Source organism: Egretta garzetta, unplaced genomic scaffold (genome assembly GCF_000687185.1).
Source record: "Egretta garzetta isolate BGI_Z169 unplaced genomic scaffold, ASM68718v1 scaffold551, whole genome shotgun sequence".
Classification (NCBI taxonomy): domain Eukaryota; kingdom Metazoa; phylum Chordata; class Aves; order Pelecaniformes; family Ardeidae; genus Egretta; species Egretta garzetta.
The window spans coordinates 339,246-361,187 of NW_009258493.1; the positions used below are offsets into that span (position 1 = coordinate 339,246).

Below are 21,942 nucleotides of genomic sequence, written 5' to 3' on the forward strand. Positions count from 1 at the left end.
CTGCAGCCGCTCTCCTTCCCCTGCACGCGCTGCCCACACCTCCGCCGAGCACTGAGCCTCTCTCTGTGTTGTTCTGGGGTTTTTTTAGCCTAGATGTCCCTTTGCTGCTCGGAAGCTCCTCTCCTCGCCTCCTGAGCTCCCCGGTTCCCCGCCAGCCGCGCCTGTCCCGGAGCACCCGCCGGAGAGAAGAGGTGAAGCCGCAGCCTTTGCCGTGTTAATTCGGTGTTGCTAGGTGCTGCTTTCCAAAGCCATCCCTGTCCCTGGAGAGGGGAGGAGGAGGCAGGCCTGAGATCAGCTAATCAAAATATACGACTGAATAAGATCTGAACTTCAGTTAAACTGCCTGTCTGCTCGCCTCTCACATTTAGCCCTAGCACTTCTCTTTGACGCGTCCTTTTTTTTTTTTTCTGGCAAAAGGTTAAAATGCTTCTTTGCTGATTAATAAGTTGCTGCTGTGGTTGATCTCAGATGCTTCCTGTCTACTTTAATCGGTTACATTAGAAACATGTGTTCAGTGCTTTGCACATTTAAGAAGCAGCAGTCTGAAACTAGCATCCATAAACAACATCTAAATTTCTTTTTCAACTGGCTTTCTGAACCCTTTTATGAGTAATAACTCGCACCTTCTTTGCTGTGACATTAGTGATAAGAATAATCAAATCGGGCTGTGAAATATGTGTCTGTAGTGTGCTGCTTTATTGCATTTTAAGTAAGTTAAAATCTGTTATTGGCGCAGCCGCTAGATTCCTTTGGAATGAGTCATTTGCTATTAACTATTAAATTTTAACTGCTGGAAGAGAGTGAATCTTTGTATAGCCTGCTGTGAAGAAGGAGTATAACAAACAGACATGTAGCAACCAAAAAGCCAGAAGGATTTTGTGGGACCTGATCCAACATCGCTGGAGTTAATGAACTTTGCCACTGTCTGTCCTGAATCTTATTTCAGTGTTAAATGTGAGAAGGTAGAGCTGAGCTTTTGTTGTAACAGCAATGTGGTGCCTAATTACTACTCTGGCTGCTAAGGGGGTGGAGGCAAACATGACCATGCTGTCTCTTTAACTTTCCTTCTGTGACTTAGGAAGCTTACTGCCAAGCGTCAGTCAGTGGAGGCAGAGGGATAGAGGTCTGGAAGACAGAAAAATTTCTGATTTCCAAGAAGAGCAGCTGGCTCAGAGTAAAAGAAACCTGAGTTAGGAAAGGGTCTGGAGATGCTGGAGAAGGGATGTCAAAAGGATGCATGGGGGGACCAGAAGGAGGCCTGTGAGGGCTAGACATGTGGGACTTCAATCTGTAGGAAACTGGGCTTGGCTGGTCACAGTTTAGTGATGCCAGGGCCCTGGGCCCTGAAGAAAATGGACCTTGTCTAAAAGGCAGTTCTCTTCTGCAGTGAATAAGAGAGTTTGTCTCATGGGAGTTTGCTCAGGAAGGGCAGTTAGAAACTACTCTGATCAGTTCATATTTCTACTTTGTAGTATAAAGTCATTGTAACTGAATTTGCAGGACCAGTCATAAATTAAGATTACCTAGAAATGCTTCTATCTCTGCTAAATTTAACTAAACTCTTGGTTTTGCCTGGCTTTTCAGCCTTACTGCTTTCTTGTAGCCTTACATGGCATTTTATGAAAGTGATTGGAAATTTCAAGCTGCAAAGTAATGTAATAAGTGGTGAAAGCTCAGTCCTGTCTGCTTGGGCAGAATTGAGTTTAATGTGTGTTTGTGGTTATTGCTGGAAGTTGTCCATTTAGGTGCTTTATTATACCATCTTGTTATAATTTAGGAAATTGCTTCACTCCACAAGTGGGTCTTAAAAATCAGGATGTCGTTAAGCGGTGTCCTGAAAGCCTGCATGAAAGGGGCTAAGCCGGGCTGGAAGGCAAAATGTTGTCAGGTTGAAGTGTGTTCTGATGCTTTCTGTTATACTTGTTTGCAAAGCAGTTTGGAAAAATTAGCCACTTCTTTGAATGAATGGGGTTGCGGTGATGTTTATAAACTCTGGGCAAATGGAATTATTCATATCTTTGTTCAACAACATGAAAAGAATTGTTAAGGGGCGAGTTGTACTCAAGCTTGTACTTGAGGAAATGAAGATAGGTGTGTTTAGATACATTTAGAAATTCTGCTGATGGTTAAACCCAGTTACATATTTTCCTACAGACTTTGTAAGCAAATTATTGCAATATACTAAGGTCTGGCAACTAAAAAGACAGTTGAAGCTCATTATCCTGGTGTTTACAGTAAGCAATACCAATGGCTGAAACAGGATTTTGAAGTATTTACTATCAAACCACTTTAAAGAATATGTTTATGTGTTTATTATCATTTGTAACATAACTTACTCATGAGCACAAGGCTGATATCCTTCAAACAGGCAGTTCCATGGTGGTTTAGGTAGAAGGTTTAGCTTTACCTGGTGATCTTCAGGTAAACCTGCCTGCGGCAGTACTTGACAATACAAGAGACTGAGAGGAACCAGGCAAGATTGTACAGGAGCCCCTTCTACAGACAGATGGATAACACTGGTTAAAGGAGAGGAGGTGAAGGCTGTGAGCATCCTGGAATAGCAACTGGTGATCTGACTCACCAGTATTTTAATCAGTCAGGCATTCTATTTATTTTTACTTTGGAACTCTTAGATACGTCTTTTTTTTTCTCTTAAAACATGGTAACTTAAAATGGCATTAAGTGTGTTTTAATGTAGGGGGTGTGTTGAGTGTGACAACTTTTTTTTTTTTTTTTTTTTTTTTTAGTCCCTTCTGACACAAATTGAAACTTCTCCTTGCTGACAGCACTGAGCTTGTTTAAATAACCATCCCAGGCCCATGCTACCATAATATGCCCAAGGGGATCCAGATGGCTGGTGAATATTGCACTGATCCTGTTTTCACATGGCAGAAAAGGCTCTCCCGAAGGAGGTGTTTTTTTTTTTTTTTTTTTTTTTTTAAGTCCCTTCTGACACAAATTGAAACTTCTCCTTGCTGACAGCACTGAGCTTGTTTAAATAACCATCCCAGGCCCATGCTACCATAATATGCCCTAAACTGACACGGCCGAAAACGGAACCATCTTAATTTCAGTTCCATCTGAAACATGGGCAGGCAAGGAAGCTCATCGATAGCATCCAAGCAGAGAAAGACAATGGCAAGGAGGCAGGGATAAAGGGAAGTGGTGCCTGGGGTTTCAAAGGTTTGTACGTGTGTTTATATAGATATATATGTGTGTGTGTGTGTATAAATATATATATATATCTTTATGTGATGATTTTGTAGCTAATACTCTGGATAGGTCCTTTTGACTGCAGGGTTGGCACTTTCTTGAATACCTCCTCACAGTTGGTAGGACTGGAAGGTCCCCAAAAGGTGTGTGTTCTTCTCCTCAGTTGACATTCCCTGCTCTAGTGATGCATAAATTCCTGGCTCTTCCCAGCTGTTGCTTTGTTGTAGTGCTCAGCAAGGCAACATTGCTAAAATGCTACTTGTGTTGTTTTAATAAACCAGTAGCAGCTGCAAAAGAGACGGCTAACCTGAGTTAATGCATTGTTCATAAAACTCTTCTCAATAAGGAAGTGGGAAACCTCACTGAGACAACATGATTTTTTTCTTTTTTTTTTTCCCTTCAAACTAAATGTCAATGTGAAACTGCTGCTGAACGTTCGCACTCAGACTAGGAGAAGAAATCTGCATGCTTTGAAGCTGACTTCTGAAGTCTTACGTGTATTTTAAAACTCTTTTTCAAGTCTTTTTTTAACCAAATCTATGGGCTACTCCACAAAATGTTACCTGAAATTCCCCAGAAAGCCATTGCAAGGGAGATTTGACCCAGGCAGGCCAAGCAGGACCCCATATTAAGGTGTGCTGCAGAGTGTTTTAGTGCTTGAGAGGTGCTTGCGTTACTTTTTTCCAGCTATGAGTCTCTCTTTCTGTAGACATAGTAACTTCATGAAACACAGAAATGTTCTTTTAAGGTCCCCGCTACAAATAGCTTCCAGTTAAGAGCTGGAAGAGCTGAAGAGGGTGAACAGGGACTTGTTTAGAAGCAGGGTCGAGGGAGGAGGTTTTAAAGGAGCAGAAAACACATGGTTCTCTCTTATATTAATAATGTTCGAGTGCCTCCTTAGTTCTGACTCCCTACAAGTCTCAGATGACCTTATCCGGTGTATGAGTTTCTCACAGGAGCACAAACATTATTTGAGGGAGGAGTTGCCGCTGCCATCGGACCAGTGCCTCCACAGCACAACTGATACTGTGTTTGGCTTTCATTCTGTAAAAACGCACTTTCTTTTTTACAGCAGTGAGAACTAACAGTAGCTAACCAAAGTGTAAAACCTTAGTGAAGACAACGAGCAAGCAGTCTTTAATGCTGCTAGCAAAAGCCCATTGTGGGTTGGGGGTGTAGTATTCACTTTTATCTACTGCATCCTTACCTGACTTCCCCTTTCTTCCTTTAAAATAATGAGCCCATACACACGTTTAGAGAAGGAAGAAACTCGGGGATATTGAAATCGAAAATTACAGTTGAATCTAAGTGACTTGGAGGAGGGAGAGGAGGTTTTGAAAACCAGAGAAGCAGTTTGGGGTATGAAACAACCACCCTCCAGCTCAATAACTTGAAGCTCCTCATGTTGCACGTACGTAACTTATGTCTGTACAGGAAGCTGTGCTCATCCTGGAGTGGTGGCAAGTAAATAGGCAGCCAAAACCGCAGCTCCAGCGTGTCTCATGTGGGTAAATCTTGTTCTTAGTGGTCTTGCTGTGAAACATCAGGTACCCATTTACTGCTCCCAAGGCTCCCTTTTATCTAGAGCTTCCCCCAGGCTGTGCACGGGGCCTGGGCCTGAGAGACTGAGAGCCTATGTCCAATTAATGGGCCTTACGAATGCTTTGCTCCTCTCTGGATTGCCACCCCCTCCAGGTGCACAGGGATGAGTAGCCCATTCAGTTCTGAATATGTAGCCTCAAGAGAAGTTACGCTTCAAAAGTTATGTAAAAGTTCTCATTTCATTAATATTTTTCTAATCACAGCTTCTACCAACTACGCTTTATTGTACGTACCATAAAAGCAGTCGGGTTTTTGATTCTTATAAGCACCTGAAAATTGTGCAGCAACAGTTAAACTGGGCTGGGCTTGCAGCTTCTGTGCCTACACGGCCTTGTAGACCTGAGTCACACATTAAACTGTCTGAGCACTGGCGGCTGCTGTGTTAGAGGACGTTGCTTACAATACCTACCCCTTATTTTGTTTTTTTTAGTTGGCAAGTGAGGCATGTGCTTTATTGACTTCAATCTCAGTAACATTTCCTTGTTATTCTTTGCCATTTCAGAGGGCGATGAGGACTTGCAATTTTGCTTCTCCTCTCCCTCTGTTGCCTTTTAACTAAGCTAAGGAGTGACTTGTAGGATTAAGTACTTTTTGGCGACGGGGATGGGTTTGCACCGCAGACCTTGAAGGACGTTGAAGGTGAGGGGAGGGCAAGGAGAGAGAGAGTTAATGCAAACCAGGAGAGAGTGAGTATAAAAATAGCTCTGAACTTGTCAGTTTGGTCACTGGTGGCTTGGGTTAGTCATCTGGCAGGCTCTTTTTCTGCTGCTCCAAGGGATTATTTTACAGCACTGAGATTTGACATAATTTCTGTAGAGGAGAGGGAGCGGGCCGGGCGTAATGAGTGGGATACTGTCATCAGGGCTTCTTTTGCACAGCAGCTGTTCTCTGTTTAAGCTGCTGAATGTGGTCATTGTTGACTTTCCTTGTACACCTGCCAGGTTGTTAGGTGACTCATTTACACATCACGCCGAGGTTCATGCACTTGGCTCCCAAACGGCTCCCTTCCCTTTGCTTCGGTGGCCCCATAGGCACGGAGCACCCACCGCTTTTGTCATTTTCGTGATTGATCTCTGTGTTGCCAGGAGCCTCACAGAGCAAATGCCCTGTTGCCACAGTTTAGAGAGGGTGGAAAGGAAAGAAAAAAAAGGAAAAGAAAATCCGTGGTGCGGATTTAAACTGATGAGCCTCAAAGATGTGCTCCTGTAACAGTGCTGAGATGTTGTTTTCGCTGGCCTCCGTTCAAATGTCCCTCCTCCTTGTCTTATATCAGGGTCATGGTACTTAACAACTGTCCGTGTTTGCTAAGGTTTCTGAATGTTCCTGGGTTGTTTAATGATGGAAGTGTTCATTTTAAGATGTTTCACTTGAGCTGTGAGAGGACTGGCAGGAGGAAGTGACCTCTACAGCTAAGGAGCAATAGAGCATATTCTGGTTTAAAAGAAAATGACTGCTTTAACTTTTCTGGAATCCAAGGTGAGGGGATCAGGGGCTAAAACCAAAGCCGTTATTGCCTGTGTGGTTGTAGGGAACCCCTAACTCTCCACATTTCTGACTTCCACCCAACAATATACCCCTGTCCCGTCCCAGCAATGCCTTGCTTCCATGCTTCTTTATGCTTCTCCCTTTCCACCCCTGGCTCCCTTCCACCTTCCTCAGCGCTGCCAATTGGCCAAGACTTGGCATGTGCTGGGACTTGTTTGGAGCTACATTTACGCTAACTGGTCAGCTAGCAGCCTGTGCTGATTGACTCGCCAGCTGCTGCCAAGCGGAGGGGATCGTCTTTTCCAGCACCGTTGCTGTCCTCTATCCAACACCAACTTGCATTAATCCGACACACCATAAGGGCTCTACTTTTGTCGGGCTTGACCAAGTATTTCAAAAGTTATCAGTGATTAAGGGGGAGGAAGGGGAGCGAGGGAGGAGTTCTGTATGGGCAGGCTGGTTGTCTAGCCTTGTTTCATTGGAAGGAAAAATGAGAAATTAATTTGAGGGTGACTGAGTACAAGGAAGAAAGCAGTGAGCAGGATTTTATGGCCATTTTATGTGGTGTGAGAGCGCAATGTAATTTCTCCCAGGTGCACTCAGGAGAAAATCTTTCATGTCTTCTCTTTTTTCTCTTTTTTTTTTTTTTTTTTTTTTTTTTTTTTTTTTTGGTGAATATTCTTCCTGTTTAGTGATACAAGAGTTCCCTCTCATATATGGTTTCACTGTTTGTGTTTAAGCTAAGGGAATATACCAAGAAATAAATTCCCCTTTGAAACCTGTGTGGTCTCATATTTTTAGCACTGAGAATAACGTTGTTTATTCAGATCTTCAATGGTACAAGTCAGGGATGGAGAGCTGGCAGTCTTGGGTTCTTTTTCAGCTCCATCCTCAGAGGTTGGGTAGGACCTTGATTTGGTTTAAATTATTTAGTAACCCGTTACCTTCAGCAGCCTCCTGTTTCTCCTGAAATTGAAGCTGCTTCTGCCTGTGAAGCTAAGTATTTTGACAACTGTTTTCCTTTTGGTTTTTCTTACTCAGTGACTCTCTGAACCTGTGAAATGGCAGTGATGGGAATTACATGCCAAGGTGCTCCTGATCCAGCCGTCAAGCACAAGAAGGAGCTCACAGCTACCAAGGGGCTGAACGAGACAGTTAGTGAAAAGCAGAGCAGTGTTTGCAAAGTAGAAGATTCAAAGAAGGTCATCTTTCACAGTCAGTGGAAAATCCTGAATGATGTAATCACCAAAGGAACAGCAAAAGAAGAAACAGAAGGAGGCTGTGCATCAATTTCTATTATTGCCCAAGCAGAATGTAAGTAGCAGGGCAGTCTGCTCTTCATTGAGAAAAAGGAATGTGTAATGCGGTGTGAGATTTCACTCACTTTGCACTCCTGGAAAGCTGAGCTGAAATCTATTTGTAATCCCAAGTGGGGTGGAGTTGGTGACACATCCCCGTTTCTATTTAGGAAGCTCATGAAATCTCCGAATAATGTGGTAGCATCCACTGAATAAAGCATAAATAACAGAACAGCATGTGGCCATTGCACCTAGCTGCCTTGACTATAAATCTGTGTCCTGCTGGGTCACCTGTTCTTGGCTGACTTCTGAAAGGTGTTTTAAAAGAGGGGGGGGAAAGAGAATAAAAACAAAATACAGCTGTTAGGTGGGGATCAGCACTGGGAAGCTATCTAATGCTGGGGGAGGAAGAACGTAGTGTGGGTGATGTGGCACGACTGTTTGGTGATTTGTCTGGATCACTGCTTGGTTTAGCAAGTTGGTGGAGTTGTTTCTTAGCCCAGTTGCTACCGGGAGAGACTGCCTGATATTGAAGACATGTGATGATCCTGTTTTCTTTCATACAGGTGAAAACAGTCAGGAGTTCAGCCCTACTTTATCAGAGAGATCCTTTATTGCTCATAGTAAGCGTTACAGGTGAGAGACCCCTTAACATGAATACCCACCTTCACTGTTGTGTGTGCTGGCTTGTTCCAAATCAACCCTGGTTCTGTGTGCTTACAATATTTTTTTTTCCAAAAGCACTGCTGTTTGAATTAGCTTTTCTGTCAGAGGTTTGGGAAGAGTGTGTCTTTCCCCAAGCATCTTCCTCAAAACCTTTTTGCATTAGAAGAAAATAGAGGCTTAAGCACAAACCACTCAATACGATGCAAGGTGTTTTATTGTCAGTGCCTGCTGGTTGTTTTCTACCTCTATTTCTGGGTTGTCAAATTTGTTTTGAAATGACTGAGTCACATTTTGAGGTTCATGGGCTTGAAGCAGAAGGATCCAAGGGAAAATTCTCAGGTTTTTTTTAACTGAACCGTCCTGATGCTTTTGAAACCACGTTACGCCATCCCCTTTGAAAAGTTGTGGGAAACTTAGGTTGCTGCTAGAAGTAGTCCTAAAAAAAAGGAACTACTTCGTTTCTGGGGGGGATAAACAAAAGGAGATGAGAGAAGAACCTTTACCTAATGACAGCATCAGCAATAGAGGTAGGATTGTGAAAAGAAGCAGAAAGTGGTAAAGGGGGAGTAACAGTTGTGATGGAAAACTGGAGGCCTGGGACTTGCTTTTCTGAAGTCATGTGGGAGTGAGCCACTTCATGCAGAATATGTGCCCTGTTGGGGCACTTACTGGAGCTTTGTTAAGCACTGGAGCTTTATTAAGCAGCTCCAGCGCTCTCTGTAGTAGGTGACTGGGATATAGAATTAGGTGCTGTCTGTTTTCTGGCAACTTTCAGACACAGAATCTGGCCTTGTGAGGTACATGGTTTGATATTGCCCACTGACTTTGTGACATTGTCCCATGAACCAACCAAAGAAATACAGAGTGAACCATTTCTTAGGGTTTTTATGTGGAATGCACACCACCTGTATGTTCAGGTTCAAGGAAAAGCGGTAAAGCCATCACCTAGAACTCTACTTACTGGATCTTTTAGCACTCAGTGGTGTACTGAAACAGCAGGATAAGATGGAGAGAGCAATGCTGGCTGTGGACTGCATTGCTGTTCAGTAAAAGCAGATGATATATTGCATGGATCAACACAACAGTTGTGATTTCTTCATTTGAAGATCAAATATCCTGTTTTCTGTCACAACTTGATTAAAAAAGATCTACTGTGATTGGTATTGAATAACTGCAGGCAAATGTTCCCCTTGAGAGTTGTATCTACTTGTACAGACCCCCAGCTGGTGTGCTGGCCAGTGCTGTTTTGTATATATATGCGTTCCTAGAAGTCGTATTGATTGAGTTCTACATGCCAGAATATTTTGGCTTTTTGAAGCTATTTTATTTGAGTGCACTCAGTCATCCCTTTGCTTTGGTGCAAAGCCTATTTTTCTTTCCAATAGAGCAGACGTTTATATTATGAGCGCTTCTATTAATTTTTTACTCAAAGTATTTATTAATTTTTTAAAATAGATTGCATTTATACATAATTTCTGTATTCACTATAAATCATAGACGCAAACTGCCTCAAGGCAATCTGGAGCCATTCAGTGCTTTTCCCTCTACTTTGCCGTCTAGTCTCACTGTTCCTTGCAGAATTTGCAAACTCTGGGACTCTTAATGCTTTGCTTCCCGCCGGTTATACTACTGTGCCTTGATATTGAAGTTATAAATGCTACGTATTAGAAGGCAAGAAGTTATGTTATCATTCTCTATTCTTTAAGTTTCAGAAGACAGAATTGCTAATTCTCATTCTTGTTCTGTTGGTCATAATTGTTAACTGGAGGTGTGCTTTCACCGTCAGATCTAAGAGACTTCATGCATTTTGGTTTCCAATAGCCGGTCAGACAGTCTCGATCAAATCCCTAACAATGTGGCCCATGCAACGGAGGGGAAGATGGCACCTACCTGCTGGAGAGGGAGGCATCGCGGTAAGACAAAAAAGAAACGTCACAAGAAAAGATCCAAGCTGAAAATACAAACAGTGGCTGCTAGCAGGCGAGGTCCGAGAACTCCAGAACAGGAGAGCTGCACACCAATTCCTGTCCAGGTGAAAATCCTTAAGACTTCCTTTGGTACTGTTGAGACCCATGCAAACTCCTAACAAATCTTGGTTGAATTTTGAGTGGCTATACTGAGGTTCCTGCTCAGCTGTTTGGTTTTGTTTTATTTTCTAGGAGGATGAATCACACCAAAATGCTCTTTACAGAAACGATTATTGGGTTACAGAACTTAACAAGGACTTGGTCTATGATCCACTGCCATTTGAGAAACCTGAGAAAGTTCTGTCCACGGGCAAACTTCATTCACCAAGGAGCCAATACAAAACAGAACTGCATAAGTTGATAAGCCCTATTCAGTGCCTTAATCATGTTTGGAAACGGCACTATCAGAGGGACAGTGTTCCACAGCCTGAAACGCTCCATCCTGACAGTCCTCTCTATGCCATGAAACATAATGCTCTGGGGACGTACTTCCATGGTGATCTGAACTATCAGGACAGTGAGCATCACTTATCTGGCCTAAACTTAGAATATAGTTTCCCCAAATGTGTCAACCAATCCATGAAAAACAGTTTGGATAAGATTTCTGTGGAAGAATACTTGGTAGATGCCCTGAAGGGCAGCGTGAGTCTCGGTGAACCACAAAATTTAGCCAGCCTAGCCAAGACGTGGCGAGGAGGTGGTCTGGACCCGAAGGAACAATTTCATGAAGCGGATGAAAATGAAGGCGTGCTACTTAATGAGGTGAACTTCTGACCCTACACACTAGTGTCGTGGAAGACAGAGTTTCTTCTGGGCTTCAGAAAAGAGATAATCTGCATCCCTGTGCTAGGATCCATGCATCCATTCTGTAACAAGACTGCATTTTCTGAATGGGTCTTGATATGGTTGAAGACTGCCGGTTAAAGATGCGGTTTAGCTTTTTGAAGGATCTGAATCCCTGTCTTAGATTGGTGGCTCTAATTTGTTCGCTCATTCACAAAATATGCATGCTTGTCTATGAGAAGTGTTTCTGTGCTTAGTCAGCCTTCAGACAATGTCTTCTCTGTTTGTCTGTGAAAGAACCCAGTCCGTTCAGGTGAACAGACTGCAATATTTTATTGGCTATAAATGACCTGGACTGTGACACAGACAGAAACCAGGGGCATGTAGATTGTGAAAGTGCAAAAGGCACGTCTGCTGCTGCTGGTAGGAAGCCAGCAACTTGCCCGTTGTTCCTTGCCAAACACAAGGCTTGGGCATAGCAAATGCATGTAAATCTTAGAGGCATGATTCATTTCTTCTGAATTCAGTTCTCTCTTGCCGCCTTAAACTCCTCTTAGAGGACTTTTCACTGGAATCAGTGTGACCCCGTCAGCATTGTCAGTGGAGTTCAGGGTGTCACTTACCTGTCTGAATATGTTTACACTGAGACCTAAGGCACAATCTCAGTCTACAAAATCTCAGACTACAAAAAAGGTTTAGCTCACCCATAGATGTCTACATTTAGTCACGTGAATCTTGTTTTATTTGTAGGATTTAGCTTTGTAGTTATGTCCTGCATGTGAAGGGAATAGTTTGGAACTCCAAAGTTATCCAAATACTGGTGGCCTTTCAGTGGGGTGCACTCGTTTAGACCAAACAGAGCCCACGGAAGTCAAGTAGGTCCTCGCATATCGTTTCATCTCAAGCCCGTGGCAGAAGTCATTTTATACAGGGACTTTGAGAGACGTACAGCAGTATCTATCATTGTGCTTTTTCTGAAAATATTGGTTCTTGTGGAGCTCAACAGTTAAGTGTTTTTTTCCTTGCTTCATCTTGTTTTCTGATTTTAATTTCCAGAAACTAAAGCCAGTGGATTATGAGTACCGAGAAGAGGTTCACTGGACCAAGTGTCATGGCTCTTTGGGCATTGGCTCTTTTGGAGAAGTATACAAAATAGAGGACAAACAGACAGGATTTCAGTGTGCTGCCAAAAAGGTAATTATGGGTGAGAAAGGGGGGGTTTCCTGACAGAAGGCATACGGAGAAAAAGTCTTCTCCTTCCAGCTACCATGGACTGTGGGTACCTTACTGTACAGTCACAGGGAAACGCTGCTGTGGTTATGTCCAAGGAATAACTTCAAGGTGATGGCATGGAGAGAAGCAGCAGATGGAGAACCTGTATGTGCGCAGGGGGTCAAGCTTAGCAGCCAGAAACAGGTTCATTTGGCCTTCAAGGCGTGCTACGAGGGATCCTGGGGTTTTGTGCTGAGACAAGCCAAAAGAGTAGAGATTTGAGAAAGATTGTAAGCGTGTTCCTAGTGACTGCAGGGGAGAAAGGGCTGTGAGTGTCGTCTGCTTATCTAACTGTTCTCATCTTTAAAACACACCTAGTGTAAATGGTGACACGGCAGGTGTTTCCCTGTTGAAAAAGGAATAAATAGGAAAAAAATAAGGCAGTCAGTAGGCACTCAAAATGGAGAGGGCTTTCGTGTGTTCGGTGAGTGTCACAGGCAATGCTGGAACATTGTAATGAGGCGATTCTGTTACAGGTGCAGCAGAGGAGGTGTATTTCTCTAGAAGTTGGCATAATAATCTATTGTACACCAAAATATGCCATTGTCATATTATGTATGAAGCATGTGGACTATAACTTGGATCAGGGCATTGATTTGTAGGCAGCCATTGGGGGGCCTCAGAGGTGAAGGCAGTGATCCCGCAAGTAGGTGATGAGAATCTAAACTATTTTGTTTGAACTTAACACTTGAATAGTTTCATCATCTCCGTGAACTAACATTTCTCACATTACTCCAATAGAAAACTTCAAAAAGTGTGTGGGAAGCGTTTGTCTTGAGTACAAAAAGATGGTATGCAAAAAGAATTGGAACTTGCGTTTTTCAATTTAAAATGTTTGCTTTTTCTTGTTTACATTGATACTTGATGTATTGCCAGTGGAAAGATGTAAGTAGCAAGACTGAGCCAGCTGGTCCAGTTTTTTAACCATTTAATTTGTCAGCCGTATAGATACAAACATATTTAAAGCACATAGAAAATTATTTACTATGGGGCATCCTCACATTTTAGATGTGGAATTTTGGGGCAACATGACCCGCTTGTTTTCTGACTGTATGTTACTAATTAAATTTATTATCCATTTGTCAAATACGCAGTCTTAGGAGAAATAGCTGTTACTAGGGGGGTATATTTTTCAGGAAGGAGGAGTGGTTGTGCTGAAAAGCAAGACATGAGAGTAGGAGAAGCTGAAGTCTTTCAAAATAATGATTTTTTTTTTTCCTAATTACTGGAGGATTTCAGAGGATACTTCTGTAAACCAGAAATACATCTTCTCAGACCAAACTCTTAAACCAGTCAGTTCTAACATGCAAGTTGAATGCTTAACTAATGACTTCGGTTTACATCAGTAACTGTCTTCAGTTACTGCTGTCTGCCTGTGTTAGAAGGGAACTACCTGACCTTCCTTCACCACACTCGGTATTGTGAGCACCTGCTCTCCAAATTCTTGAGATTAAAGAAAACTAGCTACAGCTGGATTGCTGACAGTGAAGAAACCTGATACATCCTTATTCCACCAGAATTTTAATGTTTCATGTTTTCCTTCTGGTCTTCAGCAAATTCTTGTTTTATTTTGTTTGGCTGAACCTAGTGAAAAGGGTTTTTCTTTAACCATTTTGCAGTGTGGGCACCTAAAAAGGTGACAGTGTAGATCACTGCTTGTGGCCGTATTTTGTATTCCCTCCTGGTTTGGGGGAGTTTTATTTTTGCCAAGTACTGCACCATCCTTGATTTTTTTTTTTTTTCCTCTTTCATGAAAGCAGAATGCTTAAGTTCTCAGTATTTTTAACTGAGACAGAAATTACATTCCACCTGAAGATTACCAGTGCTCAGCTATAAGCCGGAGGTATTGTAACCTGGCATCTTTTTTGACAAATTGTTGCTTTACTCAGACATTGAGGATTTAGGAACTCTCATCATCCTTGTTCAGAGCCATTCTGAGTGTTCCCACTTATTGCTGTACCCACTGATTTCTGTTAACGGAGGTCATCCTTGTGCCTCTGCTGTTAAACACTGCAGGATACTCTGACCCAAGCATCAGAGAGGGACAATTCTGTCAGGATTCGTCAAAAATTTGTTCAGTGCTTCTTTGTTTCTCTAGGTACAAGTTGAACACTTCCGTGCAGAGGAGTTAACGACATGTGCTGCAATAACAAGTCCTAAAGTTGTCCCCTTGTACGGAGCTGTGAAGGAAGGACCTTGGGTGACCATCTTCATGAAGCTGATGGAGGGTGAGAAAGGAACAACCACAATGGAAGCACCATTGTAACTGTTGAATTCAGTGGACATTGATCTCCTCTTCCTCCTGCCCCAATTTTAAATCTGTTTATTCTTTGATGTATCCAGAGTGTTCCTAGCATTAATTCCTGAGTGGGTTGGGATAGGTATGTGTAACCTCTGCTGGTCTTTCGGGGGGGGGAGTAATTTCCAGTCCTGCCTCACTCGAGTTCAGGATGTGTCTCTCTTGAACAGAAATTCTCACTAAAACACACAGCTGATGCTGGTGTTTGCTTTCATGTTTATTTGCATGGCACCATGTAAAGCACATCATACTGGAACAGGGGATACTGTATAAGTAAACCGAGATGCTTCCGTTGCCTGATGCTCTTTTTCTAGCCAAGACCATGGAAAACACAGCCTGTGGAGAATCGGCTGGCGATCGGTAGCACCTAGAAACGTCTGATCTGATCACAGAGTAGTTGCTTTTGATACAAAGCAATACCATTAAACTGACACTAAGCAAAAGGCTTCATGAAAGAGGCCAGTTTCTGTGGGCAGTGGGAACTCTGGGAATAAACAAAAGGAACAGACCCATGTGTGGAAGATAAGGGCTGTCAGACCTGACAGTTCTCATTTCTTCATCAGAAACAACAAGGAACACTGATGATGCTGGGAAGAATTTAAAGATAAGCTAACATGGACTCTCTGGATTCCTTTCTAGGTGGCTCACTAGGTCAGCTAATTAAACAGAGTGGCTGCCTGCCAGAGGACAGAGCCCTCAGTTATCTGGGCCAGGCATTAGAGGGCTTGGAGTATCTTCACGCTCAAAACATTCTCCATGGAGATGTGAAAGGTAGGATGGTACTTAAGGTACCTTGTTCTTCCCCTTTTCTTACAAGAGGCAAACTGCTTGGAGATGAAGTTACTGAGTGGCAAAAGGTTATTTACTAGGTTTTCAGCTCTGCGTTTGAGATTAGAGCTTAACTTTGTTCTAAACAGCTTGGCATATAATATTTTTCACATTTCATATTTGTCACTGTTTTTTCTGTCATCCAGTGGGTCTGACAGGCTGTTTGCCCAGGCTGCCCCACCACTGGGGTAGAGGAATCTCCAGGGCAGATAATTGGTAGCTTATAAGCAGAAATAATTATAGTTGCTTACTTGCTTAAGCCAGCGACACTCCATAGGAGTAATAAACCTTGGTTTGGGCTCAAAAAAATGTGATTTTTGACTTTTTTTCCCATCTCAGTGACCGTAATACAAAGGAGACTGACTAATTAAAAACTTCTCATTGACAGCGGAAAATGTGCTCTTGTCTGACGATGGAAGCAGGGCTCTTTTGTGTGACTTTGGTCACTCTGCTCACCTTCATCCAGATGGCCTGGGAAAGTGCTTGGTCACAGGTAAAGATTTTCTGCTGCGATTCTAAAGAATTGCCCTACTGACTCATTCTTTCTTTTTGAACATTTACATATGGCTAATTTGCAAGCAACTGTATTTTCCAGCCTTAACGTTGCTGATAGTGTTGCATTTATTGATATTACTGTGATGTATCCCACTGACAGCTAAAATGAACTTAAGGTTGGAAGGTGGTCCTTATCTCCCTGGCGTATTTTTTGTGAGATTATGTCAGCGTACTACATTCAGTGTTTTGTACCTGCAAGAAACCATATTGAAACTTAAAAATCTAACTCTGAATTGTCATGTAACCTCACTTAAACAGCTGGGGAAGGATCCTGACCTCCACCAACACAAAATTCCTCACTGAGTTTTGGGCAGTTAAACTTTACAGTGCTGCTTAATGCAGCTGTTGAAAGAGAAGGATATGTTTTCTAATGCCAAGCTCACCAATGGAGCATCATGTTTTGCCTCCCAAATTTTCTGGGAAGGGGAGCTTAATAGCTATTCTGCATATAAGGGATGAGACTGATATGGAGATGTAGCCTTTGAACAGTTTATAAGAGCACACAATGCTGCTTTTTAGGTTAAGGTGACTTGTTTCTCACTTAAACTGAAACGATAAGGAAGCTTCCCAGCAGTTGCATTGAAACAATTGTCTAGTTTACATGCAGTGAGTTTTCATTTGAATGGTTTTAGGGAACTATGTGCCTGGCACGGAGACTCATATGGCTCCGGAGGTGGTCATGGGAAAGCGTTGTGACTCCAAAGTAGATGTCTGGAGCAGTTGCTGTATGATGCTGCACATGCTTAACGGGTGCCACCCTTGGACCCAGTATTACAATCACCCACTCTGTTTAAAGGTAAGTGAGCCAACATATCTCCAGTAAAAGGTATGGAAGCCTGCAAAATCTCATTTATACCTAGCAGTTGTTTCAGGAAGGCTGGCTGAGAGCCAGCTGGACATTTACAATGATGCCAACCTTGCTTCAGAAGCTGATCGTTCTTTACGCCTCTTAGACTGCTGTGTATTACACATGCCAGGGCTGTTTCTTTCGTATCCCGCTCATGACTTGGGTGTGACTTTTTAGCCATTCAGCTGCAATAAAATTCCTGCTCAGGTCTCTCATTTCATGCTGTAATTTCAGTTGGAAGCGCTCGCGGGGGTGGGAAGAACCTTTCTGAAATCAAATGAAGCCTCTCTGGTCTAACCTCTTTCACTTCCTGTTTGTTACACAGATCGCTAAAGAGCCACCTCCTCTGAGGGAAATTCCACCTTCCTGCAACCCTCTCACTGCTGAGATTATTAAAATGGGTCTGGAGAAAGAGCCTGTTCAGAGAGCGTCTGCTTCTGAACTGAAAACTAAGACCAGTGTCGCACTTGAAGAAGGTAGAAATGTCCTGTATCGAAAGCTTCTTATCTGCACTGGTGAAGTGGCCAGTTGCTAGTTATGTCAGAGGGGTCCTACGGGAAATATCGTTATGTTTTACTGTTCAGTATATCATCTGCACAAGCTTTAGCATTGATGCATATTTTTGGGTTGATAGCTTTTGTCTGCAGCCGGGTGTTTCTTACCCAAATAAATTAAAATTTCCTGTGTGCTGTCACATGCTCTTTCTTCCTTCTTCACTCAAAGTAGACGGCGTTGTGCTTTATGTGGGTTTATTAAGGTGTGTGCTGTAGCTGGGCCCATATTCAGCTGACGCACCAACTGCACCTAGGGAGCTAGAGCCTGGTATGCAGCAAAACTGAAAGCAGAGTCTTACTGCATCCTGAACTTTAACTCATACTTGTGGTCCCATCTTGCCTCTATGACTACCCATAATTTATTTCAACTTAATCCCGCTGAAAGGTTCTGTAACACAGCGAGCGTTTGTAGAGGTGATCTGGTTTTGTCTTTTGAAGAAGCTGGGCATTTTACAGTAAGATACAGTTCAGAAAGTCTTATTGTGAAGAAAACCTTTTACGTCTTTTATTTTTTTTTTTTTTTCGTTTTTTGATAATATTTATATGGTTTTTTGTTTTTATAGTGGGAGGTGTGACAAGCCCCTGGAAAGGCGAGTACAGAGAGCCTAGACATTTGTCTTTGAACAAGGAAAACAATCCACAGATGTCCATGTCTCCCACAGTGAGCCCAGTTTCTGAGGCTGGTTCTGACCCAAAATTGGCAGTCAAAGTTTCTTGTGTGAGCCCAGTCCTACCGCCACCATCTCTGGAGCAAACAGAGGAGGTCGAAGGAACCCCTTGGAACGTGTGCAAGGAGTTATCGGAAACCTGGGATCCTCCACCTCTTTCCTCGACTCCTCTGCCCTTGAAGAGCTGCAGCCATGTGGAGAGAGCAGCAACCATTTCAGAGCAGGAGCTTCAGCAGCTGGAAATAGGTAAGCGATGTGCTATTTAGGGAATTTGGTTTTTTGCTTGAGAGCGTGACAAAAATACAGCTGCTTTCTTTTGGCCTCTTGACAGTTATTTCTGGGTTTTGAGCTTGGATGTCGTTTAGTTCATAGTTCCTCTCTCGTTACACAAATTGCTCAGCATTCCTTGAAATTACCCAAACTAGTAGTTCTTAACCAATTAAATATGCTGCGAAGGTAGCGGTCAGGATTTCCTTCCACTCTCTGAACAGCGGAGCGAACTCTTGTGAGAGGTGCAGGAACCTCTCAGAAAACAGCCAGTTTCAGACTTTTGCTTATGTGCATCGTATAAACAGTGTCTGCAATTCCAACTTCATCTGAAAATGTAGGGTTTCAAACATAGTTCTTTTAATAAAGGGACAAGCCTGTTGGATGCAAGATGTTAAATGAAGCAGTATAGTTAAAATCAGTCTGCAACTGTTCTGTTCTGGGTGTTGGAAAACCTATAGCTGCCAGCCAGCAAATTTGCTAACCAGCAGCAATCCGGAATTTGAAAACCAGCAGTAAGTTCAGTGTGAAAATCAGTGCAGTAATAGTCCAGTTCCATTGCCCCAGTATAACTCAACCTTTTTTTTTTTTAATCCCATATTTTCTAATCTTTTTAAATTAATTGAAAACTTGAAGCTGGAAAAAAAGTGTCTTAAAATGTAACATCACAGAACTGAGGGAATGGCGTTTTAGGGGTTGTTGAGGGCCGGCTTTCTTCTCAGATGGCTTTGGATCTTCAACAGCCTTGTCAGGTCTGGATATTATCAACACAAGTTACTGCAAGAGTTGAGTTCATAAGTTTAACCTTTCCCTGGATATATGTGGACAGATCTAGAGTGAAGACTGGTGGCATAATAGGCGAGAACTGGGAAATTTGGGGTGCTGATCCTGTCTCTGGCATTTTGCATTTTGTTGCACAATTCATCTGTCCTTTCTGGCTCAGTTTCCCTATTTTCGCAACAGTGGCCGTAGTCTCTACTTAGCAGAGGAATTGTGTGTCATGTTTTGTGGACACTAATATCAGTGCTCATTAGATAATGCTGAAGAAGCTTTGGGTATTAATTGCAGTAACTGATTAGAGCAGGGAGGTATGAAAGGAAGCACTGGAAATGTCTTCCTTCTCTTTACTTTTGCTTGCAGAACTGTTTTTGAACAGCCTTTCACAGCCTTACTCGCTGGAAGAGCAAGAACAAATGCTTTCGTGTCTCAGCATCGACAGCCCATTTGTGTCAGACGCCAGCGAGAAGGTGAGTATAAATGGATACTGGGCATGGGGGTGGCAAGGTAACCACCCCTGGGAAACTGGGAGCTGTGACCAATGGAGTTTCTCACGGTTATTGCTGCTTTTTGACACTCAGTTTGCTGGGGAGTACCTTGGGAAGAAATCTTTGTTCTTGGACAGTGGGGATATTTAGGATTGTAGTTGTTCTTTAGTTTACTGTCCAGCATGGATCCCTTTCCTCCAGTTGCTCTCCTGTGCTGTATACTCCCAGTAAGCATCAAGTGCGTGGATATCTCAGCAGCCTTGACCCTCTCTGTGCAGAAGAAGAGAACCGAAGAAGCAGTGATGAGTGTAGGAGCTGTACCAAATTGGCCCAAATGGCTGCACAGCCCAGGGTCTTCCTCTTGGCAAAAAAGCCCTGCTCTTGGATATTCATTCCCAGCCTATCGATCTGTCCTCCATGAACAACTTTTAGCTCATTCATACTAATGACTTACATAGTCTAAATTACTTTAATATTAAGTTTAGTTAATTTTGTTTGCTCTCTCTGGTGTTCATAAGGTAGGGAATACCAGTGAGAAAGACTGAATAAGCCTTGTTGAACCAGGGAAGGACATAAGCCCTTCAATCATTGTTTTCAAAGAGTACAAAATTGTGTAGCCTGCCATCTACAGGAGTAATTTCTGACTGTGATCATCTTTGTCTCCTATTTCTGTTCCTCTTCTCAGTCTTCTAATGCTTTTTGAGGAGGATTGAGCAGAGTTCTGTACGGTAGTTCAGCTGTTGACACAGCATGGTGTGAAGCGTGGGATGTGACTGCTTTTTTTTTCCCCTCTAATATCTAACCGTAATATCTAATTTGACTTTTGACTGGCAGTTACCACTATGCTGATGTTGTCAGATTGACCTTCCATGACTCTAAGATAGTACAGACTTTTCCAAGTAGTGCAGCAGTGTAGGGGTCCGTAGTTGTTTATGTACAGTTATGTAACTGTTTTTCCTGGGTGTCACTTGTCACTTATTGACATTAGAATTTTATCTGATGCTTTATTCTCCTGTCGCTAAGTACGATAAACCCCTTTTTTTCTCATCTAGCTCTTCAGCTGGTTGTTGATTTGTCTACTGAGAATAACTTCACTGGGTCTGCAAATTGTTGCATCGTTATTTGTCCCCTTTCCTAGATGGCAGGTGAATGTTGAATAACTCAAGGCCCAGCCTAGATCCCTGTGGATTTCTACTTTTTTCTTCCTGAGGTTATTTTAATGTTTATCTCCTGCAAGCTCATTTTCTTTAGGAGCCTTTGACAAACTCGTGCTTACTTCTGCAGAACTCCATGAAGGCTTCTCATAGCTTGAGGGACACTATGAGCTCTGGGATTCATTCCTGGAACAGCCAGACAGATGGACAAAGCTTCAGTTGGAACAACCTGTTGAATCGCAGTCGGCACACAGACACTCCCAGCTATTTCAACGGTGAGTGTGAATTTCTGAAGTTTGGATAAATGGTCAGGTGTCACTTTCTCAGTATCTAGAGGGATCTTATCCTTCAGTTGCTCTGTCAGCACTGACCCTCCTAAAAGCACGTGGATTGTCAAGAGGCCAAATCTGCCCCAGTCATAGATGGGTGGAAGTCACTCAGTCTGTCCAGTCTGGTAAAAGCCAGAGAAGTTCCTCAACTCAGAGTCTGGTTCAGCTTTGTAGGCCTTGCCTCGTGCAACTGCCACGTGCAAGAATATAAGCTTTATAACCATAAATGTCTGCAAAGTAATTCTGAGGGCACGCTGTGCAAATCAAGACATCTCTTCAGCTTTCTTGCTAAATCCAGCTCTGCTCTGTGAGTCATTGTAGTCTTCAGCCAGCCTCCATGCTCAGCAAAAGACCTATATAAATTAAATGCTTAATGACAAAAACGAGTTCTTCTGATGTATGTGCCTTGCTAGTCAATTTTTCTGTGATGGACTGTGAAGTCATTATGCCTAGAGCAGAAGTTAATGCTTCTCTTGCGCCTTTCAGGAGTGAAAATCCAGATCCAGTTGCTAAGTGGAGAAAATTTACACATCAGGGATTTCCACAGGACAAAGGTGGGAGATATTGCCACTGGGATAAGCAGCCAGGTGAGACGCAAAGCTGGGAGTTAAGTACAGCATTGCAATTTCTTCCGTAATGCAGCCTCATAATGCCTTAAACCAGTGACCCAGAAGTCCATTCAGGAATCCTAATGACACATTTAGTAACACAGCTTCAGTGCTGCTGTTACGAGTGAGATACCAGAAGATGTTTTCTGAATCATAAGCCACTGCTAATTGTCACAGGGACCACAAGGATCTCCATCTTAGAAAGTACCTGTTCGGCAGCTTAAAAATCATTCTCCTTGACTATAAAGATAAATTCTTCCCCCTCTCCCTAAAGAAGAATCA

At 42.8% G+C, this 21,942-nt stretch overlaps 1 protein-coding gene across 2 annotated transcripts in view; it reads left to right on the forward strand.

Moving 5' to 3' along the window:
* Positions 1-8: 8 nt before the first annotated feature.
* MAP3K14 (mitogen-activated protein kinase kinase kinase 14) overlaps positions 9-21,942 on the forward strand; it is a 24,156-nt gene continuing 2,222 nt past the window's right edge. The window contains exons 1-15 of one of the 2 annotated variants that reach the window (XM_009645495.2): positions 9-191; positions 7,342-7,614; positions 8,165-8,234; positions 10,086-10,296; positions 10,424-10,993; positions 12,071-12,208; positions 14,385-14,514; positions 15,225-15,356; positions 15,802-15,906; positions 16,601-16,764; positions 17,141-17,291; positions 17,933-18,283; positions 19,445-19,551; positions 20,854-20,998; positions 21,539-21,639. In XM_009645495.2, coding sequence (XP_009643790.1) covers positions 7,362-7,614; positions 8,165-8,234; positions 10,086-10,296; positions 10,424-10,993; positions 12,071-12,208; positions 14,385-14,514; positions 15,225-15,356; positions 15,802-15,906; positions 16,601-16,764; positions 17,141-17,291; positions 17,933-18,283; positions 19,445-19,551; positions 20,854-20,998; positions 21,539-21,639 — 2,628 coding nt within the window. In that variant the 5' untranslated portion in view covers positions 9-191; positions 7,342-7,361. Of the gene's footprint in view, positions 192-3,033; positions 3,184-7,341; positions 7,615-8,164; positions 8,235-10,085; positions 10,297-10,423; positions 10,994-12,070; positions 12,209-14,384; positions 14,515-15,224; positions 15,357-15,801; positions 15,907-16,600; positions 16,765-17,140; positions 17,292-17,932; positions 18,284-19,444; positions 19,552-20,853; positions 20,999-21,538; positions 21,640-21,942 lie in introns of those variants that run through there. The other variant, XM_035901309.1, reaches the window with a different exon arrangement.